Raw genomic sequence first — 27,790 nt, forward strand, 5'->3', positions numbered from 1 at the left:
CTATGCATCTGTGCTCATGTTGTGTTTATGTACTTGTGTGTTCGCGATCATTACTTTATGAGCTATGATGTCTGTGACTTGCCTGTGACCCCAGTGATGCAATATTGACAGTTTTTTAACAGCTTTGACCACTTCGAACTCAAAAACCTGAATCCGTGTTCAATAATGAAGAATTTTTAGCCGCTGAATTGTTGAGTTGTATCCATAAATCTTTGCAGTCATAGCTTTTGGATTCATACTTTTAAACTTGTAGCCATAGGAATCGGAAATGTATCCAGCTATCAAATGTTTATAGTTATAGTTTAAAGTTCCACATTTTGACAACGATCTTACTCCATTTTATTGTAGTTGTGCTGTATTTTGGATGTTACTGACACCAGTCTAATAGTTTCCTACGGGCATTGAACCCATCAGCAGCTGGGCGAGTTCAGCCATAGCGCTGTCTGTATCGATTAAGTTGTTTCAAAGATGGCGGATTTCCTGCCGTCCCGCTCCTTGTTATCTGTGTGTTTTCCTCATTGTCTTCTCACAAGCGGCGAGGCAGAGCAGCTGCGGAAATCTAAAGAGATAGATAAGTGTATATATCGCGACAAGACTTATGTGAAGCGGTTAGTAAAGATCCTATTACTCGGAGCGGGCGAGAGCGGCAAGTCCACTTTCCTCAAGCAGATGCGCATTATCCACGGGCAGGACTTCGATCAGAGGGCCAAAGAAGACTTCAAAGCAACGATTTTTAGTAATGTTATAAAAGGTGAGAATACATAGAGCATCCGTTGTCTTATATATGGCGGCGCTTGCTTGTTTTCTGCTTTCATATTTAAGAGGGAAGTTATGATTGGGAAGTTGGAAGCCATGTTAGCTGCCGAATTGGAGATCTCACTCAGCTAGCGTGGCTAAGCGGTGTTTGTGTTTGTTAACAGGGCCAGTGTCGTCATTTATGTTTATTAAGAACTCTAGATATTGTTTTTTATTTTAATTAGCACATTATATTCATATTATTTGACATGGCCGTCATGTTCTTCGTCTCGTCACTGTTAGCATCGATACGTGCTAGTTTCAGTCAGTACCGAGATAAAAAGACGCCAAATTCAGCCAAAGTGTAACTAAACTACACGTCACCACCTCAAGATTCTAGCGGTAAGAACCTTCAAGCCAAACACAACATTGGTGAGCTTTGCTGACTATTTATGACTTCGTGAAAGGGAAAGTGTGGCCTCGCACGATTCGTCTGCAGTATCTAGAGATTCGACTGTTATTGGCTGTGGTGTTGAATTAATTTAAGCATCGTGGGTCTTTGTTTATCCATGACAACAATTTGAGGCTTTAAAGCTGGTATTAGTGCAGATAGTAGCCATCCCTTAACATTAGCAACATTGACTTTGAGGCAGCGGGACACACCCACAGCGAACCCTCATGATGTTGCCATGTGGGGCTGGTCGACTGTAGGTGTGGAGAGACAGGTTGATGCAGAGGGAAACGAGCACAGCTGTCAGTTTAAAACATGAGAACGAGAGTGATCTTTGAGAAATGAAAGAGTTATTTAAAAGAGTAACTGTTTGTAAGGAAATCTCGGTCATCTACATCATTTGCATGTAGTTTCCATCCACTTTGAATGCTGTTGTGTTGGTGACCTGGTGGAAATCCGTGGGCATTTTGTTTGGCTGGGAATCTTGATTACGGTGTCAGGATTCGATTCGTTTTTGGGACTTGAGCTATTTAAATTCACGATTGATTGGGTTTTACTTGTATTTGTAGCTAAAAGGAACAGCAGGGTTTGACAGTGTGATGCGTTTCTCTGGTATTTCTAACTATAAATAGATTTCTCTCTTATCTGGCAACCCCTGGTTTATACAGTTTAAAGCTGTTTAATTATTAAATGTATGCAGGTTAAAGCACAAATAAACCAAAGCTTATTGTAGGTTTTGTATACAAATTAATTGAATCATTTTGCTTGTAAATGTCTCCTCCTATACCATTATTAAAGAACAACATAGTATTTGATCCCTTTTCTTTGCTTCCGTAATATTCTTTATGCGCTCCTACATTGCTACCAGTGTGTCAATCAAACTGACATGTTTCTGCACCTTGAATGACACAGTTTTGCAGTGTTTTCTATTGAATGCGTTTCTCTGCTGCAAGCATTTTCTGTTTACGTTGCATTCCTAACCAGGATTCTACCACATGTGGGTTTTTTTTCTAAGACTGTATGCTTTGGACTGCGGCCTGGCATCAGTCTGACTCCCCTGAGCCAAGAGTGGTATAGAGAGCGTCTTTGAAGGATGAGTGAGGGCCACAAGGTGGATGAGTGTGGAAGTAAATATCCTGTGCTGCTAACTGGTCTCTCAGGAATCGGTTGTAGTTCACAGAAGGATTGCGGCACTTCTGTGTCACCACCCTTGAAGTTGGTTCCACAGTCGTATAGCAGTTCCTGGGGCTTTCCTCTGCAAGAAATGAACTGCCAACAAGAAACCAAGAATGAGTTGGCATCCACGCTTGAGAGTAGATCAGTATATACAGCTCTGGCGGTGAGACACTACAAAAGTATAGCCCCCGTGTCTCAATATGGAAAGCACCAAACCGGTCTATAAATCTTTCCCCAGCTTCTAGCACAATGTGGGCATCCAACCAGCAGACTGTGAAAGAAAACGCCGCACCCACAAATCACGAAAGGGAAAGTGCAGAATCTGGACACCAGCCAAACCCAGAAACTGAAAGGCCTAGTCTACTTAACCCAGACCTGATCCAAGTAATTACAACCATAGAGATCCATTATTCATGAACCCTCCTCAGCAACACTGTCTTGTCATAAAAGTGTGTGCAAGGTGCCAACCTGCACATCGGGCGCTCAGGGGTTCAGTGTCTTGCTCTTAACCTTTAACCAAACTGAGCAAAGGCCATTTTTGGCAGTATTTCTCTTTGGACTGTTTTGACCACGTGGTTCTTATTGTATTGGTATTTTGTATTGATATAGGTGACACAGGTTGTGAGCGTACAGGAGCCCTTATTTGTCTATGATGACATCCCTTTTGAATTGTTGCAAACAGGGAAGTGCGATCTGTGAGGTGGAGCAGCCGCACTCAGCTTCAGTCATTGGGACGCGACTCCTCTACATGTGGTTCAACAGAACACCAGTGTCACTTAGCACAGACACCACTTTGTCTGCAGTTGAAATGAGTTTTGTTAAAATGCAGAGGACGTCCTGGTAGCATCGTTTGTACACACAAGGGTCATTATTATTTGTCAGATGAGGTAAATGGAATTAAATTGTCATTCCATTGAACCTAGGCCTGTATAGTATTTTTATACAGTCTGTGTGTGTAGGTTCTTAGAATAATAGGAGTACGTGATTGGTTGAGGCTATGTCTGCTCTAATTTATTTTTTCCAGGGACTAGATGGAACGATCCCATTGCCCGAGCTATGAGCGGCTGACGTTGCTTTGTTGTTGATTAAATGCCACCTCTTATTTCCCCTCTCCATCCATCCTCTGCCCTCAGGTATCCGAGTGTTAGTGGACGCCCGAGCGAAACTACACATCCCATGGGGCGACCCGTTCAACCAGCAGCACGGGGAACTCATGATGGCGTTCGACACACGATCAGCAATGGCCCATGGGCATGGCTTGGTAGAATCCAAGGTTTTCCAGCACTTCTTGCCCTCTATCGTTGCCCTGTGGGCGGACCAGGGCATCCAGAACGCGTATGACCGCCGGCGTGAATTCCAGCTGGTGAGTGCGAGCATGAGGGCTGAACTATTCTGAACCAAACACTTGTTGGGTGTGACCAATAATTCTGCTGGAAGTATGACTATTTGTTTATATTTATACATGAGAAATGGGTGAAAACACAGCCAGGTAGGATGACATCAGTGTAAAGCTGGTGGTTCAAATAACATCACTGCTGTTAGTATGATATCATCGGTGTAGGGTTGCTGGATGACATCATTTACCATCCTATATACAAAATGGACATGCAGTTACAGAAAATAGGAAGGAACAGGAGTTTGCCACTTAAGGGGGTTGAATAATTTGGATCCCCTACTTATTGGCCCACCACCAGGAGCTGCTGGTGTGGTGAACGGGTTAAAAAACCTCTGATAGCTTCTCATGAAGAAACAGCCAGATGTTCTAGAAATATCCAGGCAAAATTCCTGCGTTCCAACTATATTATTAGATGAATCAATGATTTTTTTAGATGAAGTTGATCTCGGGTTTTGTGCAAAGTCATAATGAGCTGTGACCTCCAAGGCTACCAGATCGTTCCGGTAGTACTCTAACTAATCTTGTTGTTTTAAAGCGAGTGCTATGGAAATCTGATTATAAAATGTCGTCTGTTAAACTCTCTCTCTCTCTCTCTCTCTTTCTCTCTCCCTGTCTCTCTGTCTCCCTCTCTCAGGGGGAGTCGGTCAAGTATTTCCTGGACAGTTTGGAAAAGCTGGGACAGTCGGTAAGTGCTGCCCGCATAGCTGTGTCTCCATCAACCGCGCAGGCCACGTACAGCCCCGCACGGCTGATGGGAAGAGATGCATTTGATGTTTACTGGAACGAGAAGTGAAAGCGATCTCTTCCCGCCCTTGCGTGTGACTCTCACGCGCCCAAACATGGCCGCCTTATGAAAGCTCAGCAATAGTCTCCAATGTTGGTCAGTGTAAGTGTGAGCACCAATATCAACAGATTTGCATAGAAGTGTCAGTGTATCCTGAGCTATACTGCGAGGCCTAAGTCAGGTTCAGGGGAAGCACATCTTATTCATTCATTCATTCATTCATTCATTCATTCATTCATTCATTCGTTTGATTTAGTTAACATCAGCCAACTATTGTGTTTACTCTTCTGAGATTGTCATAATTGTCTGGGAATGAGCTTTTCCCCTGTGTCGAGTCCTTCCCATTGCAACAAGCACTTTGAGCTGTAATTATCTCGTTACACATCCCGTTCAGGCAAGACTTGCGGTCCGACCAGACCCACAGCGAAGTACACTGCTGCACATTCAGTGTAAAGGGCTTGAAGGAAAAGCGACGTGACTTGACACAAGTTTTACGTCAGAAGGAAAAACCTTTTGACAGTAGCCTCACGGGTTCATCTCTTTCTCTCTCTCCCCCTCTCTCTCTCTCTCTCTCTCTCTCTCTCTCTCTCTCTCTCTCTGCTTCCAGGATTATCTCCCCAGCCAACAGGACATCCTGCTAGCCAGAAAGCCCACGAAGGGCATCCACGAGTATGACTTTGAGATCAAAAATGTACCCTTTAAGATGGTGGATGTTGGCGGTCAGCGCTCGGAGAGACGGCGCTGGTTTGAATGCTTTGACTCGGTGACGTCCATTCTCTTCCTCGTCTCGTCCTCTGAATACGATCAGGTGAGCCATGTGGAGAAGAGTTGTAAATGTTGGCTGTGGATAGTTTGTTCTCGTCTCTTTATTCCCTGTGCAGGAGACAGCTAGACATGATGTCATTAATGAGGTCACCAGCAGTAGTGTAGTTGAGAGTATTTGGTAAAGCAGAGGAAGCTCGTTTCTTTTCTGCCTGTTTATGTGAATGGAACTCTTTAGTGCATTGCGAGGCACAGACTCAGTCAGATATGTCACAGTATTCCTTTGTCATACCAAGCAGTCATGCGTAACACAAGCATGCATCTCTGCTCTCTCACACCTCCAGGTGCTGATGGAAGACCGGCAGACCAACAGACTGAGCGAGTCGCTCAACATCTTTGAGACTATCGTTAACAACCGGGTGTTCAGCAACGTCTCCATCATCCTGTTCCTGAACAAGACGGACCTGCTGGAGGAGAAGGTGAAGCAGGTGTCGATCAAGGACTATTTCCCAGAGTTCTCAGGGGACCTGGGAAGCCTGGCTGACGTCCAGCGCTTCCTAGTCGAGTGCTTCCGTAATAAGCGGCGCGAGCAGCAGCAAAAGCCGCTTTACTACCACTTCACCACAGCCATAAACACAGAGAACATCCGACTGGTGTTTCGCGACGTCAAGGACACCATCCTGCATGACAACCTCAAGCAGCTGATGCTGCAGTGAGGGGAGGAGGGAGACATGAACAACAGGGGATGGGTGAAGATGAGCCTCCGCCCCCTCCTTCCTGCAAAGTGAGGAGATCAGGATGCGTTTCTCCATCCATCCACCTCTCCTTCATGACTTCAACCTGCTCCTCACTTTTGAATTTTGACTGTAAAAGTGTATTAAAGCCCTACTACTACCACCACCATACCCTCACACCTGCTTTCTGCCTTACCAACCTCGTTCACTGTGACTTACAAGACCACTGATTCTTCAAACCACTCCAGATGACCTCTAACCCCCACCCCCTCCACTCTCTCAGTGCACTTTTGCGGTCGGGATCTACTAAGGTATTTCATCCTTAAATACACTGTCCTTCTTTCTGTGCTGCTCTGACCACTACTGCTACCACGGGAGTCCTTAGAAGGCAAGTCGGATCTGTTTTTGGAAGTTCTCTCCACCCTGGTTTCCCTTCACAGATCTCTCATCATCATCAATCTTCCCCAGACTGTTAAAGTGAAAAAAAAGAGGGACATACTCCCCATGAACGATGAAGAAAAGAGAATCACATGTGAGTCATGTCAACTACAGAGATGGCTTTCTGTGTAAAAATTGAAGTCTAAAATTGCAGATGTGATGAGGTAATACTTGGAAAACCCCACTTCCACATTTTAGGACTAAAAACCTGTGTGTGTGCTCCGTTGCCTTCTCTCGTTGCTTCCCTGCTTTCCTCTGCGACATGGTGATGACATAAGTTGATCTTTTCTGAGAGCAATTGACTACTTCCTTCAGCTGTATTTTTTTTTTAATAGAAATGTTCTTATTTGTTTTCATTTTCTTCTAAAAGAATATATGAATATACTTTCTGTACGTATGCATTTTCATTAACTTAAATTTTATAGTGTTTTACACTTTGGATTGTTAACTGCTGATTGACTGTTACAGTCTGGATGTGTGGGCTACAAACAGACGCAGAGGCCGATGTCACAGCGCTGCAGTGTATTGTGTTGTTTCTCAGGGCACATTGTGAATCACTAATTGTAGCTATCGAAGCTAAACCATGACTCGGTGCCCTTCCACATGAATTGTCATGTCTGAAGAATCTCTGACCTTCTGTGTCTAACCTGTGGCCTTTTTCAACCAGGACCATATTTTACCACCAACACAGGCTGAAGTTTAGAGATAGCTCCTGTTATTTGTATTGTGCCTTGCGTCATACACTGCCCAGTGCCGTCACGCTGAGCTAGTGTGTGTGTGGCTGTTTGCTTGAAATGTAAAAGTACCTGTGATGTTTGATTGCACAAACTGACTTTCAAGATAAAGTCCAACAAACACTTTGACCCAAGCACAGTAAGTCTTGTGTGTAACAGTATTGCAGTTGTGATTATAGGGGCGCCTTCAAATACGCATCGTCTCAACAAATACAAGCCCTGACCGTGCAGTGTGTCGCACCCGTGTGCTGCCTCATCGCTGATTTCTTGGGCATGTCCTGTTTCTGCTTTAATGTCCACTGGGCTCGCTTCTTCCCATCACACATTGTGGAGTGATTGGACACGATGTGGATGAGTGAAAGTCACTTATGTATTAATCCCATATTTATTACTTCTCCGTACCTCTGGATCCAAGGTAGCTCAATATACTTTGTCTCCAATAGAAATAATACTTCCAAGTTCGACACCTTAACAATTATTGGATAAAAATAGTAATAATGTTGTATATATGTAATATATATAAATAAAAATTAAACGGTTAAAATTTGTTTGATAATGTCACTTGTACAAACTCTCCCGCAGTGTGACCAAGCCTCTACAACAACTGGGAATTAGAGTGGGTTAAAACATTCTTTAAGTGGTTAGTTAAGTATTTAACATCTCAAACAGGAAGCAAGCAAACAAGTAAAATGACAATATGGCATCACTGAGTTATTAATCGCCACCAGCAGTTTCCTCTGCTAGTGAGAAGCCTGGAGCGAGCCTTCAGTCCCCGTTACAGAGTGTGTACCACGACACTGAAACTCTAGGCTCTTACTTTTTATCTTTCCCATGATAAACACTTAGGCTTTTCTGTTAAGAGTTGAGAGTTGCTCGTCACATGGGACAAACATGCAACCCACTGAATAGGCGCTACATGTGATGTAATGAGAGGAGAAGAGAAGAGAATCTCTCAAGTCGTGTGCAGCAGTTAAAGCATGTACATGGAAAGATGGAAGTTTAGCAACCAGAGCCTGTAAATGTGTTTGTATTTCAACTCTGAAAAGCCACAGCCAAAGCTAAGGATGCTTCTTGACGACACGGTGTCTTGGTTTGCAGTCAGCATCGTTCTGTGTGTGTCAGTTGTGTCGACAGTTTAGTGAAAATTTTCCACCTTATACTGAATCCTTGGTCAAAACTTTCAGAATTTCAGTCAAAGTGGTGGTAAATGCGGTTCAGGTTGGAAATGGCCGAAGTGCTATGTTTATGAAGAATACAATTGCCTTTAATCAGACAAATACTGAGTATTGAGTGCATGTTAAAGGCACTGAGTGTCTCAGACCTGCGTGTGTTTGCTGAATGGTACCTGATCATGCTGATTTCTAATAGCTAATGTTGCATTTGACACTGATTTGTATGTATGGCCATTGTTGTTTGTTTTTTTAATCTGCATTACTGGTGTTTATTTACAATGAATGCTGGCATCTGATGACTGCCCTTAAAGGAAATTTGAACAGATTGTCCCATCGGTCAGCTTCCTCTTTAAATTATGTCATTATCTATGTCCTGGTCTGAAAGAGGATTCAAGCAAATATTTCAAATATCACATAAAACAAACCGCCGTGTACAAACAAACCAAACTCTGATTTCATAGAATGCAAAAATTGGGTGGAGAACATGATTCACACGCTTCAATTCATGTTGGAAATCCACCTAACTTTTGTGCGTATTTTGAAAAATGCGTTCCATATTTGCTTCATCAAGCATTTTGTATTCAATGTCAAAATCTGTATGCAAATTTTGGGATAGAAACTCAGCAATAGATCACCCGAACATTTCCGAGCTCTCTCCCAGTTGCTGATTTTCCACCTCAATGCTTTTAACTTTACGCTTCTGCAAGAAAAACTGTTGAACTAGAAGTCACAGTGCATCTGCCAATGGCCAAGCAGTCCTCCAGTTATGACTCCATCTCACAGTTATTCTACTTATAGGTTATTGACTAGACCATGATCACACTCCACTGATAAGACTAGTCTGCATGTCCAACAAATTTGGTTATAGTAGACTTCATTCATTCATGAGATACAGAAGTTTTTTGGTCCTGACCCTCTACATACCAAAATTAAAAAGCTTCTTTCTTGCCTCATGTCCAACCCTTGCCAAGTTGAACTGAAATCCCTTGGTATTTGAGTTTTTGAGACATTCTGCCAAAAAACAAAGGGAAAACAGAACGGTAGACCTACAAACAGGTAGATCAAAACGTGTGTTAGTTTGTGAAGTCAATTCCAACATAGTCGTCGCCGCATTGTCTCTTTTCTACCAGCTATATATGTAGAACAGAAGGTCCTGTGTTTATTATTGACTGTAAATTACCCTTTACAATCAATACTCTTTACTCTTGGGGCTTATCAGACATTGGACTTTAAGGATTCCAACTTCCAAAGCCTATTTGACCTTTAACCACTTCCTTACCTTGGTGGTATGTAGCCATGCAGCTATCTTTTTTTGGATGGAACTGAAATCTCAACTTCATCCTGTCTTTCTGTCAAAACCCACATTATCTGCAGATGTTATCTTTAAACTGGGTGAACTTGTGAACTTGTGAACCAGGGCCGGTTGCATTGAGGTCACAGTACTAACCACTCCTCTGCAATTCGTGTTCCTTCATCTGATATATAGACACTTTATTAATCGTCATACTTCCTCTAATCCACCAAGTAAGCAAGTCATGTATATTCAGAAAATAATCTAATCTCATTAATGTTTCACGCTACATTTTTGCACTAATCACAGCAAAGACAAAAATCATGTATCTAAACTTATTGATCAATGTAAGCAGAGGCACTTTGTTCCAAGTGTCTTCCCTCATTGAATGAATATTGAAAAATTGTGTGCAATTTTGCATAATTCCATGAATTTGTGGCATTCTGGAGATATGTCTGTGACCGTGGGGTTTGGTTTGGAGTATTTAGATGGTTAACAATGTGGCACATTTTGCCGAATTCTATTTGGCAAGAGGATGCACTTGTGTTTTAATCGTTATCAAGCAGTGACCTATTTATTCTTCTTTCAGAAAGACTGCAGAGCTGTCCGCTGAATGCATGTAGACCACAAAGACTGTTGTGTTATTGATCCCTTTCTCGGCTGTAGGCCTCTGAATGAACCCTTTTGAAACCCCCCTTACTTCAACTGCACAAAGATAAAAGATGTGCACGCCACAATACACAAAAAATGTATTTGCTTACAATGCCCTGCATGTTTATGGCCACTATATTCTCTCATCACGTTGATAACAGTGAATCCATTTGTAAATACAGTATGAAAATGCTGACCAGTGCCACAGCTACATGGTCGGTGTCTTCTTTCCTTCCCTTTTGTGTTCACACCCAGCTTCTTTTACAACTCTTTTACAAAACTAAGCTCTTTGTGTTTCCCCGAACTGTTTTCAGTGGTTTAAGGTTCTCGTGGTAATCGCACTGCACAGCCGTGAACGTGCTGCATCATGCTCAGATACGTGTAGCTCAAAAAGCTGAGGACCGATATGGCTTCTCAGGTGTTTCAAAATAAGAAGTGTTATTGTTATTGGGATCTGGGGCCTCTAGCTCCGTCCCACATGGGCCCCAGTCAACCAGGTTTTCTATCTTGCCAGGTCATTATTTTCACCTCATATTTCAAGTTGGTCTCAGGAAGCTGATGTTCAACTTTGTATCAAGCATTTTGGGGTCTTAAGACTTAAGTATTCTGCCTTAGAATTTTGCCTTCTAACAATATCTTTTCTGTGATAAAGCCCAATGTTGTTGTTTTATCTGCGTTCTGTGTATCCAACATGATTACATATGTTGTACCTGTAACAGTATGGATCCGTTAGGTCCAAACTATGCAACACAATGTCTGTGACTGCATCGGATCATGTTGTGTTAGAAATAATGATCTCACGGATTCTGACTCTCTGCCTCATTTGAAAGCCTCTTATGCTCCAGGTAGCCATGTCTGACAAACTATCTGCCAAATATACCTGTGCACTGCCTTGTCCTCTCCTGTTCCAGCTGCTCTGCCTGTGCTGAGAAAAAGGGTTTATACTGTATATGAGGTTTTTCAAATCCTGCCACAGACGTTTTAATGTCCTCGTTTCATTTTCTTCAGATTAACTTCTCTCTCACGTCAGATTTTCTTTACTTATGCTCTCAATCTTCTACTCCTCAATAAAAGTAAACTTTTCTTCTAAAACTGAAAAAAGGATTGTTGTTCACTTGACAGTCATGGATTTGGATTTCCAAGCCTTGAAATTTTTCGGAAATCATGAATATCAATGTTATCAAAATGGTGGTTAGTCTGGATCCTATCGAGTGTGATTGACTGATCTCTTTCTCAGTAATGTATAGTGTAACTGCATAAAAGAATAAAATTGCAAACCTACTCCACACTTGGCCCATCAATCATATATCTTTTTCTGGATAGAGAGTCATAATGATTGAAGATCCACCATAATTGTTTACTTCATCTGGCCTACATAATGATGGTAGTTCTCTAGTGACTGTCTTTCTTCATGTCTGCAATCGGCTCTGTCTCCAGGAGATGGTGCTGTTGCTTTGTCCAACCAGGTGTAGGAGACCCAAAGTGACATTATGAAATTTAAAACAAAAGATAGAATCAAGGTTTCTACACAGAGGCTGACTTTAACACAGGGTCTGTTAAACATCATTCACCAAGGAAAGTAACTGGTGAACATAACTGAGTTGCACCAGGATGTGATAAAGGACCGTTATGTCCTTGTTATAATAAACACATCTGAACTGAATTTACCTTTACCTCCATCATGCCAAGAGATCCGGATTTATGACACCCTTGCAGATATTTTACCAATCAACAATAATCATTATCTGATCATCAAGATACCTATATTTCTGTTAAATCATTTCCTTCATTTAATTGTGTTTAAATGTTTCATTTTGAGCGCAGAGACCAAATCAAAACTGTGGTTTCAACTCAAACTGATGCCAACTCCAAAACTTTTTCCTGTTATTTGTGTACACCACCACTTTCACTCCATCTTTGTCAAACAGAGGGGTTAAGGTCAGTCAGCAGAAAATGTCCAAGTGAGCGTGCTGGTAATGGCGCAGAGTGTGGTGTCACTGGATTGAGTGACAGCTGACACATCTACACAGTCAGCGAAGGCACCAGGCTCAGCCTCAGTGCAGCACTAGACCAGTTTAAGAGCACACAGAGTCGTGCATTTTAGGGTTGGTAAAGGGTTAGTAAAAATACGATAAATATATAAGATATTATGTCTCTGCTCAAACAGCGGGGGAGAGAGCTTGAGCGTTTCGATGGACTGTCGCTCATATACTGGTAAGTGAAAAGTGAGAAAGCTTGGCTTAAGAAATCGTGCCTGTCACCTGTGCTAATACAGAATGCTAGATGGAACTAAAGTAGAGATCTGGCAATTTATTCCATGTTTTGACAGTGTTGGTAGACACCCCTAAAATGTGATTCACAACATCCCAAATCAACAGGTTTCACTGAGAGATTAGATACATATTAAAGAAGCACTCATCTTCTCATTTAAAAAATAAACTGGTTACAAACCTTTCTTCTCCTCCTCCTCCTCCTCCTCCTCCTCCTCCTCCTCCTCCTCCTCCCCCTCTCTCTCTCTCTCTCTCGTTCTCTCTCTCTGTCTCATTCTCACTCTCCATGAATGTTAGACAATAATGAAAATGACTTGCCTTGTGAGATACAAACAAATGTGCAGGTCCATGTCCCAAGTTGCTGTCAAAGTGCAGATTTCTCAAACAACAATAAATGACCTCTTCGTCTCAGTAGGGGATATAGGATATACTAAACAGTTTGGAGAGGGGCATTCATTTTGTGATTGTACGTTGTCATGAGGGGAGGAGCCTACCAACGAAATGTAGGTGCTGGGTGATGTGACTGTTGGGGCTGAATCAGTTGCAAGCATTTATGTGCACGCTGAAGGAAGTTGGTCCTCTCTCTGGATCTACTGATCATCTCTACTCCAAACCGAACCCTCAGGTGTCTCCCCCATGATTCTCTCCTCACAGAAACTACCAGAGCTCTGGGACTACTTTCTGATTTACATTTCAGGAGCCCTAGATTTTAATCCTGACAGCAAAGACATTGACCTGGGACTGTTTCCTCTGAGGATGAACCCTACCATTAAGTCTAGGTAGGTGGGATACAGGATGAAACGGATGTATTTGTTTCAGGTGCTTGTTTGGAGAGACGTAAACCCTTTCTTGTTAATTCCGCGACCAATGTGGCTAATGAGAGCTGAGTGGCTAAAACTGAATATTGATGGAGAAAGTTAATTTTGTATGGCCTGCCACAGCACTGACTGGTGAATAATACTGTCTGACTCTTAGAAGAGGGAAATTAATCAGTAATTGTGTTTGAATCGTTGTTTCTTTGTAGATTTGGACATCAGCTTTGTTTTTGCTAAGCACTTCCTGGTTTGACTCTCTGAGTTTCAACAGGTTGGTCCTTGACGCAGGTCTCTGGATTTGTTGTGGAGGGACTATAAGAGAGACTGAATGGGGCTCAAAAAGTAGAAGAAGCTCTGATCTGATCAGTCAGTAAGTGTGTTTGAATGTTTGTGGACTTGGACCTACTGTATGTCGTTGATAGGCTTTCTTCTTGGTCGAGCTCAGCATCTTCAGCTCAACCTATCAAAGACTGAGCTCATTGTTTTTCGTCAATTCTTGCCTACAACCTACAATCAGCATCCAGCTTGACTGCTCTCAAGTTGATCCCACAAAGTCCACCAGGAACTTGGGTGCCACGATTGTAACCAACTCACCTTCAAGGAACATGTTGCCTCAGTCTCTCAGTCAGACACATTCTTTTTTAAGTATTACAGACTTTATCATGCATTGTGAGAACCAGCTACCCCTTTCCTTTTCAGGCAAAATCAATTGGAAGTAATGGGATTCTGATTCACCCCTTCTGCCTGTCTACAGTGATGGCTATTGATTTGCTGGGGAACTCCATCATTGGCTTTGATTTTCCCTCCACCAATAATCTTGATTCTAAAGCAAAATGCTGAATGGGTTTTGACCCCTAGGACATTTGCTTGTTTATTCCTAGGAAAGTGTACGAGGTGTGAAAGAGGAAGGGAGCAAAGTTTTACCTGCTCCCTCAACCTATCCACGCCACACAGACCCAGTGGTGTTGCTCACTGATCTTTCATGAGGTCTTGTGAAGGTGTGACTCATTGCTAAAGCCTGTGCGTCTTCACTCCACGCGTCTAAGCTCTCACAACTGGGAAACTCGACAAAGACTTTGAGCTTCAAAGCAGAGAATTAGTTTCCTTTGCTGACTTTGCGTTTGTACACCAGCAGAAGCATTCTAAAGCGTGGCTCCTACATACAGCATGTAGCTGCATATTAACTGGCTGATTTTCTATTTGCTATATTTAGCATGTTGTGCCACATGGATTTGCGTCCTACTGCAATAAGCTTATCAACACTTCATCAACTGGGGCTCTTGGGATCTGCTCACACAATGACTGGCAACATGCAGAGCAACAACTGAGAGGCAGACAACCAGGCCCTGGCACAGTTATGTTCCAAAAGTTGAGAATGCCTCTGGGTTTTGCCAGGTAGGCTTTTATTATACACTTACAGTCATTTAGGACATTTCTAAATATTTAAATGTCTAAATAGCAGATATTATTAAGCAGCTATTTTGAGCTAATGTGGGAGTTTCGGAAATGGTCACATGTGATCGGTTGGATAATGAGTGTTTCATGAAGCAACTTCTGCCTTAACTATTACGTAACCATATTTGTTACATGTTAGGTTTATGATTGTGATATCATTGGCAGTCTTGGTGATGCTTGAGCAGAAAGTATGAGCCAAATGTTACTCCTACTAACCCAACATGTGTGATCGAATTCATCTTCAACAGGATTTCATCTTTGATTAGGTGAAGTGCCTGTGGCTCCATATTTTACACACGCACATAAACATAGGACTGCATGCTACCAATGACATCTGTGATATAGACATTTTGATTATCTTCAGCTGTACTGGGAAATCTGTACAGCTTGCTAAAACTATAGCATTAAAAAGGTGGACTAAATTCCCTTCTATATCATATATCGTCACTACAATTTGAGGAAATCGGTGTGATTGGGAACTCGCTTGATGGAACATGTTTTAATTATCAGCTATAATTTGAACAGGTTATTGGCAGTATATCAAAAGAGCACCTAGGACCTTGTAGTAGCTCTTTCTTTGATGATGCTTATTATGTGGCAGAGTGAATACATTTTTGAGCATTTTTTTTCAATGGAGAGCTCAACATCAGCATAAATCTATATAACTCCAGTGTCCTTCAGGTAAAGCATTCTTTATGAGTGAGGAATTTTACTTTGAATATAAAACAAATACATTATAAATAAATAAATAAATAAATAAATAAATAAATGAATGAATGAATGAATAAATGAATGAATGAATGAATGAATGAATGAATAAATAAATAAATACGGTCTCCTTCTATGATACATATTGAGTGCTGTTTTAAGGGTCCCTGATACTGTACCGACCCTGGTTATGTCCCTGTTTTAGGTTTGTGCCGCGCACTCAGTTTCAGATGTAGTTTCGAACCTAAACGCATCTCAGTTAGATTAAACTCGCGCGTCGACCCTGAATGTCACACCACTCGAAGTCAAATAGCCCTGGAACACTTTTTTCTCTGTGCTGTGCCCCTTTTCATTTTTCGTCACCGTCCCCGCTGTTATGTAAAGGGATTACATGTGCGGGTGGACGTGTCGATGCGTGAAGATGACGTAAACTGGAATTAGAGGCTGCTTTGCTTTATTTGTAAACCTCATGCGGCTGCTGGCTGCTGGTTGAGAGCTGAAACAGCTCCGACCGTCCGTCCGTCACTCCAAGCTCCGCGCCAAACAAAATGCCGACCTTCTCAGTGATGTATAGAGGAGTTGTCATCATTAGCAGGTACACACACACACATACACACACACACACACACTGGGGGTTTGTTTCATTTTAAATGCAGTGATGCGCCTTTGTTTACTATCTTTCTCCTGTTGATGCTGGGAGTGTTTTTCAAGCGGCATGATGAGTTGATGAGTTATATAGATTGAAACTTGTACATTTGTAATCTGAATCGTCCAGTCGTAATTCATCTCAGTTATATTCAAGTGTGTACACATACAAATGCGACAAAAGGGAATTAGAATTAGAGCCTGATAAGTGGAAAGGAGCAGTAGAAGTGATGGTTGTAAATAATTCATTATAGGCTATAATGTGCAGTATACAGAAGAACATTATCCTTTATACACATTGTATACAGAATTGTACACACACACACACACTCAAAACAGGTACTGTAGTGAATATGCATGTTTATGTTCTGATGAATGATTTCTACACAGTTTTAATGCGCACAGAGGCAGAATAACCGAGCAGAGCTGGATATATATTAGTGAATATAAACCTCTTACATCCTTCCATCTGTCATTTGTTTTGCTTGTGCTTTGTGTACAGTGATGACGAATGATTGTTTTGGTTGGTAGTTGTACAGTTTATCATAGTCCAATTCTGTTTTTTAAAAATCCTACAAATGTAAGGTCTACTATATGCATAGCAGTGAAATGTGTCATTTCCATTGAAATATGAGATTGAAGAGGTCATTGTTCACACACACACACACACACACACACACACACACACACACACACACACACACACACACACACACACACAGACACACACACACACACACACACACACACACACACACACACACACACATACACACACACACACACACACACACACACACTCAAACGCACAGATGCCCTATATAAACACAGGAATAGCAGCATGGGAGTGGGGCTTAGTATTTGTTATTCACTGTATTTCTGAATGATTTTAGGACTATGTAAAGTTAACTGAAGAAGACTGAAAATTAGCAGAATTTATACCAAAATGATACCCTGTAACATAATTGAAGTCATCATTATCTGTGCTGGCTTATGCCAGGCTGATGAACCATAATTCTTGTGTGATTTTTGACATGCATCTTTCTTTTGAAGTTACAAGGTGCAGGCATGTTTCTTTAAGCTTGGACAATTGACAAGATGAAGTCCTTGCTCTCTTTTATAGATTTACAAAGGGTAATTCACACTTGTATTTCCTCTAGACTGGACTACTGCAAGGCACTTAACTCTGCAATGAGCGAAGTAAACATTTATCTGCCTCAGTTGATTCAGAATGCTGACCTTCACTGCTCAGTTTAAGGATTGATTTTAAGATTTTACTGCTTGTTTTCAACGCCCCACATGGTCATGCACCTGCTTAAATACTGACCTTTTAATACCGTATGAGCCTGATCGATGTCTGAGATCCTCGGGATGCAGCCTATTCGTAATCCCATTTTTCTGGCCGTATGACTAAGGGCGACAGGGCCTTTGCTGTGTGTGCCCCTAAACTCTGGAGTTCCCTGCAGGAAAATCTAGTAGTTTGTCATTCATGAATTTTGCCTCTTGTCTCTCCTGCTTTCCTCTGTATTCCTTCATCCTAACCAGGACACTTATGGGTCCATATGGAGTTGATCGAGCAGTTCATTCCATGGAGTTTACAGACTGTGAGAAAGGCCTGGGTGAGTCAGAAACTCTGCCTCTGTTGTGTGCTTAGGTTAGGAATATAACTGATTGATTTCACCATGTTCCCAACAGGAATTAAAGTGATCGGCGGAGTGAAGGAGCTAACAGGCGAGGAGTTTGGAGTCTATGTCAAACGAATTTTACCTGGTGGGCTTGCCTCAAATGATGGTGGGTACTTTCTGAGAGTTGTCACAAAACGAGTGGAGTGCAAGGTTGATGACTCAGCAGGCAACTCCAGAATACTGGATAAGGAGCAGTCCTTCTTATACTCAGATAGATTCTGCCCAGAGATGAGTTGATGTTTACCGGTACAACCCATTCTAGTTGCTTTCTTTTAGAATGATGTTTAACAGACAATACATTTAAGTCAGTTTCTGTGTAGAATTTAAAACATGATTGTTTCCTTTGTTTTTCATACTCCATGATGTAACTTGGGGTCTCCCACATCTTATTATAAAATGTTCTCTAAGCTGGTAAGTCCAGTCTGTGTTCATGTGGCATACTGTATTTTTGACCTCTGACAGGGAATTTGATGGCAGGGGACCAGATCCTGGAGGTGAATGGGGACAGTCTAGTAGGAGTCTCAAGTGATCGGTAGGCTGTTACAGTTTTCTTGCTTATGTTCTTAGAATTAAATGAATGACCAAAGTGGTGTTTGTCCCAGTGTTGCAATCACTTTTAATTGTGTAATTTTTGTCTTCGTCTCTCTGGATTTGTAGAGCTGTGGACATCTTGAGGACGGCATCAGCAACTAATCATATGCGTCTCCTCATTGCCAGAGACGAGGAAGCAAAGTAAGTGAATAGTTTAGTGTTTGTGCAAACTGGTATATGATACTGGTGCTGTGTGTCAGGAAAGACAGATTTTCACTAGATAATTTATTTCAAACTGAAACATTTGCACACTCATGAAACCTCAGCTACTCGATATAAGATTGTTTCATGAAAATATGTAATAAGAAACATCTATCATATTAAAATCTTGTAAAAAAATATTGAGTTTGACACACTTTATCAACATTTCTCCTGTAATTTTCCCAAAAAGGAGAGAATTTGGTGAGTTGCTAGCGAAATATGGAACCAATGGGAGCTCAGGATCAGCGCGCAACTCTCCAACCATCCAACAAGGTAGTAAGGTCTTTGCGCTGCATGATTCCATTGAAATGATGGTTGCCACCTACTGGATGAGCAGAATTATACTCCACATACTGTTTGTAATGTTTTGTCTTTCGATTTGCTTGTTCTTGTTTAAAAGGAGGCCAATTCTTGGACAGCACATCATCCGGTTCGTCATCCCGTTCTCAGAGTCCACTGTTGTTGAGTACAGCAGGATCTCAGAACATGTATAGCAACAGTGCGCCCACGCTACGCTCCCTGAGGTAGGTCAAGCTGTACAGAATCTCTCACAGTACTCACAACATGTTAAATGTAACAGTGACTACGATGTTCCATTAGGTAATGTGTTGATGTGGCTGTGATCTCAGTTACCCAGGTGTAGGTGTGATCCAGCTCATTTCAGTGGCACGATCCTGCAGTTTGGGCATCACCATCGGAGGGGGTTCTAACCGACCTGACGGGCCTGCAGTCTTTATTCAGGAGGTTCTGTCAGGAGGAGACTGTCAACGGGTAAGGAGGAGGATAAAGCAAGACTTCATTGTATGAGGCAAAAATAATCCCCAAAAATGTAAATGCCTGCAGAAGGGAGTGAAGTGAAGAGGTAAATGTTGCTCCTGCCTCTTGATTCAAGATTTTACTTCAAAACTATGATCCAGTTCCAGTTGAATCCAGTTGGCCCCTAATGACCTGAACACGTGCTCTGCCAATCATTCTGAATGTAATCAAATAGGTTAAGAGCTATTTAGTTAAATCTCATTCATAAGAAAATGAAGAATCTCTTCAGCATGACTGGATGACTAAAAACCATGTCTTCCTCTTGCGTAGGATGGACGCCTGAGGCCTGGGGATCAACTCATTGCTCTCAACAAAGAGTCCTTGATAGGCATAACCCACGAAGAGGCCAAAAGCATGCTGAGCAAAGTCAAATTGAGGTGAGGATCATTATGAGGATTGAGGTGAGGATCAGGTCTTGTATGGAAGAAAACCTCTGGTAGCTTTTCCTCCCCTTTTCCTGTGGCTTAACATCAGAACGACCTAAAAAGTATACTGTTTGCATTACCTTGCAAATTTTGCAGTTCTCTAATTTTACCAGCGCAAATCCCTGGTGCCACTTCTTTTGTGTAATTGTGTGTATCTTGTCTCCAGCAAAGACAGTGTCATGGAGATAGCCTTTATTCCAGGTAAAGGGCTTTTCCCCAGCGGTGCGTCTCTACATAACAGTGTCCAGCGGGCTCTGGGCAACAGCTTCAGCGCTGGGCGCTTAAAAGTGCAGATCAGATCACCTGAGGTCAGCTTTGTTTTTATCAATACCAAACAGTGTTTCAATGTATTGTGTCAGCAGCTTGACACATTTTACAATATTGTAATACTCAACAAAGATGTAGAAGAGCAAGATGTTTGTTTACAAGCCTAAAGAAGACCCATGGATGCCATTTGGTGTTCACTGTCTATCTCTTCTACGTCCTTGCTCTGGAGCAGCTAACAGCAGTAGTCGTTCAACAATTCAAATTTATCTTAGGCCAACAGAGGAACATACAGAGAAAGGAAAAGAAGTCTCACACATATATGATGTATTCAAGTGTGCATGTTTTCTGTTTTGTTCTGATTTTGATATAGATATGTGCAGAGGAGCCAGGTCCTGTGTCCTCATTGGACATCTGCCCACCAGATGTTCCAGGTATAAGACTTCTACCCCACATGACAGTTTAAAGTAATACAAATTCATTTACTCAGAGCTGTTTGGGTGTGTTCGATAATGAACATTTCTAGAGCCAACGGTGTATTGAAAATAGCATTGAGCTATTGGCAATTATATTCAAAATTGCATCATGGGTTATTGTTATATTGAATTATACTGAAGAGCAGAGGTGAGCCTGGCTCAAAGCCACCTACCAGCCTTGGTTTAATCCTATTGGCACGGATTAGCCCAGGCAAGGTCATTTCCTTGGTGCTGGGATCACTTAGCTGTCCTCCAGACTTTACGTGGTTAAGCCATATATACTGTATATGTACATACAGTATATGTGTGCAGAGGAGCCTCACCAGACATCTGCCCACCAGATGTTCATGTTTCAGGTACAACAGTAACATCAGAATTCTAAAATTGATCCAATCACTCAGGTAATCAGGAGAGCAGGGTTCTAATAATAGGTGTAATATGTGGTAACAATGTCATACTTTACTGCTTGATTTAAGTTTGTTGTTATTTTTGAGTGAAGGGTGAAAAATCAGAGGAATCACAATCTAAACATCGAACAAATTTATGTTTGGTAGATTATTTCTCTGTTAGCTATGCTTCTTGGCGATACATTTTATACCGTTGGAAAGCCTGTTTAGTTCCCTTTTAAATGGTGCCCCATTTTTAAGGAACATTTGCCACAAACAAAAAGTTGCCAAATCGTCTCTGCCAATGCCAAACAGCTTATTCTGCTGTTGCTATTGACTCTTGTTTGGTGTTGTTTGGTGGATTGGATGATTGAAGTATTTCAGTAACAAGGAAGAAACAAGACGTATTGGCAATTTTACAATTTATTCATTTAACAAACGGTCAGGAGCCTCAGTAGCGTGTGGAAGAACCATACACAGCCACAACAGCCTGGCACCTCCTCCTCATGCTGGTCACCAGCCTGGCCTTGGTTTTAAAAGGTTGGTGTTTTTAAGGTTTAAAAGGTTGTTGGTTTAAAAGGTATCAAGGTTTTAAGGTTTTAAGGTTTTAAGGTTTAAAAGGTTGAAAAGGGTTTAAGACCCACCCTCCCTCTATCCAGGCTCTGAGAGGGACCAGCTGGACGCCAGGTGGGGTTCATGGGTTCAGGTTTTAAAGGTTGGTGTTTTTAAAAGGTTGGTGGTTTCAAGGTTTTAAGGTTAAAAAGGTTTTAAGGTTAAAATGGTTTTAAGGTTTAAAAGGTTGGTGGTTTTAAGGTTAAAATGGTTTTAAGGTTTAAAAGGTTGGTGGTTTTTAAGGTTCAAAAGGTTTTAAGGTTTAAAAGGTTTTAATTTTAAAAGGTTGGTGGTTTGATGGTTAAAAGGTTGGTGTTTACCAAAGAACTGTGACCCACCCTTCCTCTTTCTGGGCTCTCAGAGGGACCAGCTGGATGCCAGGTAAGGTTCATGGGTTCAGGTTTTAAACCTTAAAACCTTTTAAACCTTAAAACCTTTCAAACCTTAAAACCTTTTAAACCTTTTAAACCTTTTAAACCTTGAAACCTTGAAATTTTTTAAACCTTAAAAACACCAACCTTTTAAAACCAACCCACATTCTCAGCTGTGCTGCTCATCCCATAAATGCATGTTCCTTACAAATGGGGTACCATTTAAAAGGGAACTAAACAGGCTTTCCAACAGTATAAAATGTATTGCCAAGAAGCATTGTTACAACAGAGAAATAAACTACCAAACACACATTTCCGAACTTTTTGTCCGATGTTTATATGATTTTGACGTTAGAAAGACCATGCAAATGAAATATGTAGAACAAATAAAACTGGTCGTGTCAAAAATTGACAAAAGAACACATTTTAACTGATTGTAGTGTTTAAAAAAACATTTCTAGAGGAGAAACACAAATTTTGGTGTGGACTGGTGGCTTATTGGATTTATTGAAGCTGAATGCTGTGACAACAACAGGACTGTGGATCTACATGCAGAGGGGAGGAGGAGTGATGTGAGCAAATCCTTTTGGTGGGACAAAAGGGAGGGGGCGGCATTGCAATCAGCTCATACCCCTAGCAACAGGACATGCGCACACACACTCACACACACACATAAATACACACAGTGAGAATACACAAAAAATCTGGGACAAAAACATCATATTAATATTAGGTATTAGCTGTCTGACTGAATTGTTTATCTTTCCGCCACTCCTCTCTTTTTAATCACCAGCTGCACCCCCAAATCCCCTATTACAGCCAGTGCATATAACAGGACATACAGTATCTGTCATATGTTTTCATACAGTGGCCATAACTACACTCAACTCATTATTTAAATTGGGAATGCGTTTTCGTTTGCATCTTACGTAAGTAGGAACAAGACGTGAAGGTTTTCTGATTAAGTTTAAAGTAGGAATGAACATGTACAAAGCTATTATAAATTCATTTACAGAACTATGGTTTTGTTTTTGGCTGTTGCACCTGAACTCACTTCTCTTTTCTCTAGGTTCTTCCAGTCGGAGGTCTCACACAGGAGCAAAACCTAAAATAACACTGGACCCCCACATCCGCCTCAAATCAGACAAGTTGAACTTGGTGAGAAAAAACCCTTCCTCTGCTTAAACTTTTTTTTTTGCTAAAATCATTCAGACCACTGCCATGGATGTCTGTTTTCTTTTAGATTAGGATTACTCAGGATTTCTCAGGATTACAGGACCTGAACTTGAATTTTGGTGCTGATTTGAATGCAGGAGTGGATCCAACAGAGGGCGGGGCAAAAGGCAAAGTCATAAAAACTGTCAAGAAAGCAAACTGTAGGATCTCTGGATGCATATGAGATTTATTTTCTGTGTGTCTGTCTCTTTGCATCTGTCTCTCAGGCTTTGTCCTTCATCGGTTTGGATGTTACGGAGGAGAAGAAGAAGAATTTGAGCGAGAGTTTGACCCATGATCCGCAAGGCACTGTGGCCTATGGAGGTGCAGACACACACACTTTCCACCAAGCAAAACCATTTAAGCAGCAGATTTTTTTGAAGGATGCACAATGACACATGTACTTGTTTTTGGCATATTTGAATTGAATTCTTTATTGCCTGTGCTTGTCTGATGACTCTCAGAGTTTGTGGCGGCCACCCGTAACATCTTCCCGGAGGAGCTGGAAGAGGTGGGCTTAGCAGAAGGCCTTTTCATGTTCTCGTATCATGAAGCAGCCAGTCTGATGGATACCTCTGCCTTCCTCTCCCCTGTAAGTCATGTAACAATCTTAAAACCTGCAGTGAGAGTAAACTAAAGGAAGATTAAGACTTGACTCACATTGGTTGATTCAAATTGAAAAACATCCAAATCACTGAGGCGATTTTATTAAACTATATTTACACAACCTAGCACCTACTGACACATTTCTATTGCTTTGCTGACAGCAGTAGGAAATGGAAATGGAATCAGAGATGGAAATGCACAATTTGATCGGATATTATGCAACATTGTGCGAAAATGCAGTGCTTTGTTTATTTTTCATTGAATTCCATGATTGAGCAAACGCAATCAACTGTAATGTTACAACCCCTCAGTCTTCTGTGTTCTTAATTGACTTAATACCATATTAATAAACACCATTCAACTAGGACGAAACAGAAATGTATTTTGTGTTTGTATATATGTCTTACACACAAACCTGCTCACACATGTTCATAGCCAGCTGTCTGTTGTTTGTATCCACAGACCTGTGAATCAGAATGCAGCTATAGCAGTGAGGAGTTGGAACAGTTTCAGACAGAGGTGAAGCAGCTTCAGACCCAGATGAAGCAGTTGAAGGTGAAAACACACACACACACACACACACACATATCTCACATTCCCATCTTTGGGGCCCGATTCAGAGATGATTGAGATTTAACAGGTGACAGATGACATCCACTTCCACTCAGTCACATTAGCCACATTGATCACTAAATGATGTCATCGTTTTCTCCCGTGTGGCAGGTGATGCTGAAGGACATGGAGTACAGCAAGAAAACTTTGGAAGATGAGCTGCAGAAAACCTCTGAGGTGAGACGGCACTCTTGCACTCTCTTCTGTTTTTGAAGTGTTTCTACCGTATTGATCCAGTGCAACTCTTCCAACATTTTCCTTACATTATTATTATTAACATGCCATTTTGCTTGGCTTCACTAAGTATGCAACAGAATATTATACAGTCAATACACTCTACTAATTACTATACTTAAATTACTAATTATTATAGTTATTTACGTGAGCTTTAGCTACTCTGTTGTCATCCTACCCAGAAAGCCTGTCTGACTGTGGAGGAGAACACCCGTCTGAAAAGTCGTCTGCACGCAGCCGAGACTGTGGCAGTGCAGCGGCAAGCCAGCAGTGCAGAACAGGACTATGAGGATGTGATCCAGCTGCTGGAGGCTGAGATCAGAGACCTGAAGTACCAACTCACTGCCAAGGGACAAGCACAAGCAATAGGGGCCACCAAGGTGAGGAACACATAGAGATATGAAAAGGCTTCGTCTGATTTTTTTGTTTACCTTCAATTTGTCTATTTGTTCCTTACAAACAGAAATAATTGTGTGTGCTGTGTGGTTTCAGGAGGAAATGCTGGAGTTGAATAGGAGGCTGACAGCCATCGACTTCCACCTGAGGAAGTCAGAGCTGAGCAAGAGACACCTTGAGGACTCCAACAAGAAATTGCTGGGCTTTGTGCAGGTACAGCTTCCTGTGCAGCGTCAGAAGTTTAGTTCAAAATTAGTCTTGTTCTTATATTTCTCTAGGTTAGAACATGTGCCAGTAGGGAAATTTGTCCTCTGCTTAATAAAATCCAGAGGTCCGGATAGGACAGCCTCCTGACTGAAAACAGTGTTAATCACCATAAATACTATAATAGGACTTAAGTACTTTATAGTTTTTTAATCCCAACTAGGCTGCTCAAGGAAGTCTTTCCTTCTATTAGAAATATGATGAATCTTTCTCTGGTACCAGAGTCCTTTATAGTAGCTGTAATGAAACATCTTCTTAAACCTACACTTGATCCATGTATTCTGGCCTACATTTACAGTATATCTAAGCTTCCCTTTCTCTCCAAGATTATCATTGAATTAATATTCTAGGTCTGATGCCTAGTGGTCCAAGGAATGATGCGGTTTTGTCTGATGTCTGCAAACTGATGCTGAGGGCTGATAATGTTCTAAAATATGTTCTAAATCTTCTTTAATTCTCTCTGTCTCCTCAGAATGTCCACAAAGTGCTAACAACTCCCAGCTTGTTTGGAGGGGAAAATGGGTAAGAGACCCTTATCAATGTATATGCAGACATGTGCACATGTGCTGAAACATACCACAGACCACAAGCATGTAGTTACAAGGCCAGAAGTACAATTAAATCTCATGGCAGAACTAGTGTTGTTTTCCCACTTCCAACGTTCCTTTGGTCCTGTGCTGATTGGCTCGCTGCAATCCTGCAATGCAATAATGAAAACAGAAATGGGACATCATTCGATTTACCAACAACAAACAGCAATAGAAATAAAACAAGCTGAGCTTCAATCTTTGTGTATTGGAGTCAATTATATTATTATAGTTCTATTATATTATTATTATGTTACAGTTGACTGCAATGCTTTTCATTTGTAAATAATCTTCACAGACTCACAGTTCACAGTCCTTTACATCTCTGCTGTGTTCTCTGTTCATTTATGTTTTTGTGTGTCAGGAGCCACAGTTTGTCTGCAGTCACTGACATCCCGTCACCACTTCCTGACACAGCACTCCAACTGGCTGCTGAGGCCAAAGAGTTGGTGATGGGAGCCTGCACCTTCAGTGGAGATGACAAAGGTACAGACAAACATTGTGTATAATGAAAGACTGAAATACACAATAACAACAACTGCAAACAAATAGACCACTGCAGAAGAACGCACCAGTAGCTAATACCTACGCGTGTTAGATTGTGATGATTCGAATGATTATTTAATCAAAATATTTCAACATCATCGTCAAACTTCTTTCCATCTGCAGCCTCAGTGAATGACTGTGACGGAGAATCAGTCCTGGATGGAAGTATTTGCCATATGTAAGCACCATGGGATACAAACCCTGAGAAGACTGGACGACCTGCTCAGACTGAATACTGTTGGACACATCGTCACAATAATCACATCTCTCTTGTGCATTCAGTTACAGTGATCTTCAATCTTGCGTCTTTTACAGTTTGGGGCGATGTCATAAGAGACGATGTATTGGCTTGTAGGTTGTACAAGCCTCCTGTTGTACATTCGCCTACATTCTAATGTACAATCACAAAATCACGATGGCCTCAGATAATATTTGCTTATGTTTATTAAAAGGCAGCACATTTCAGGGCTGTGTGCAAAATGTCAACTTGAAATCATGCAGTTACAGAGAATTGAAATGATGTAATCGTCCTTCCCCAGCCTCAGTTCTCTGCTACAACACATTCTGTATGTTCACTGAAGGAAATTGCTTGTGAATGATTACATAGAAGAGACGACGCCGGTGTGTGGAAAGTCTTCCTCGGATTCACACTGACTCTCCTCTGCCTCACTCATACATCACTACTTGCTTGCTGAACCAGACATTATGAAGGCTTTTGAAGTCTGTTTTCCATCTTTTTAAATCTGAATAACTGGCCTTATTCACTCATTTTAATGAAACCCAATGACAAATTAAAAACAATTTGAAGTCATCAGCAGCTGAGTATCGCTGCATGATTCAGTATTGTTTTAAGCACCCGGCATTGGATCCTTGTTGTTTACTTACTCTTGTGTTTTGGTGCAGGTTTTTGGTCAGGGAGGCTGAGGAAGCATCAGCATAGACATTAACAAAAACGGTGTTCAATTATTTTGTTTTCAGGAAAGATGTTATGTTCTGTAATTCACAAGATTGCATCTGCGGTGTGGCCTCAGTTTATTTATGTCACTGTTTTATATTAAAGGAAAACTTGAGACTGAGAGTGATGTCATCATTTATTCCAAACAATACAGTTTGCTTCCATTTACCTGTAGATTACATTAGTCCTGCTGAAATACCAAGATAACACAAGGGTAACATAAGGGTAACACTGTGTAATGGTGAAACGGTGGCTAAGGACATTAAAGTCCCATCGTGGGCAGTGAAGCCTTGTGCAGTTTATCCTGATGATACATTCAGGAACCACGAGT

The 27,790-nt window shown here is 41.4% G+C and overlaps 2 protein-coding genes across 2 annotated transcripts; both read left to right on the plus strand.

The window, feature by feature from the left end:
• The first annotated feature begins 428 nt into the window (after positions 1-428).
• gna13b (guanine nucleotide binding protein (G protein), alpha 13b) lies at positions 429-11,243 on the plus strand. The gene is made up of 5 exons (XM_076144397.1): positions 429-751; positions 3,496-3,725; positions 4,393-4,443; positions 5,150-5,350; positions 5,649-11,243. Exons 1-5 carry the CDS (start codon positions 469-471, stop codon positions 6,018-6,020), a joined length of 1,137 nt encoding a protein of 378 aa, XP_076000512.1. The 5' UTR covers positions 429-468; the 3' UTR covers positions 6,021-11,243.
• A 1,891-nt stretch (positions 11,244-13,134) lies between these two features.
• LOC142993492 (syntaxin-binding protein 4) lies at positions 13,135-27,544 on the plus strand. Its single transcript, XM_076144249.1, has 21 exons — positions 13,135-13,373; positions 17,763-17,836; positions 17,913-18,008; positions 18,365-18,434; positions 18,560-18,634; positions 18,885-18,967; positions 19,095-19,218; positions 19,324-19,465; positions 19,781-19,887; positions 20,102-20,243; positions 20,573-20,633; positions 23,114-23,202; positions 23,487-23,583; positions 23,724-23,851; positions 24,328-24,420; positions 24,589-24,654; positions 24,894-25,091; positions 25,204-25,320; positions 25,844-25,893; positions 26,323-26,444; positions 26,628-27,544. The coding sequence occupies exons 1-21, from the start codon at positions 13,231-13,233 to the stop codon at positions 26,684-26,686; spliced, it is 2,136 nt and encodes a 711-aa protein (XP_076000364.1). The 5' UTR covers positions 13,135-13,230; the 3' UTR covers positions 26,687-27,544.
• The last annotated feature ends 246 nt before the right edge of the window (positions 27,545-27,790 follow it).

Source organism: Genypterus blacodes, unplaced genomic scaffold (genome assembly GCF_046128005.1).
Source record: "Genypterus blacodes isolate CSIRO-AG114 ecotype Tasmania unplaced genomic scaffold, CSIRO-AGI_Gbla_v1 ptg000028l_1, whole genome shotgun sequence".
Classification (NCBI taxonomy): Eukaryota; Metazoa; Chordata; class Actinopteri; order Ophidiiformes; family Ophidiidae; genus Genypterus; species Genypterus blacodes.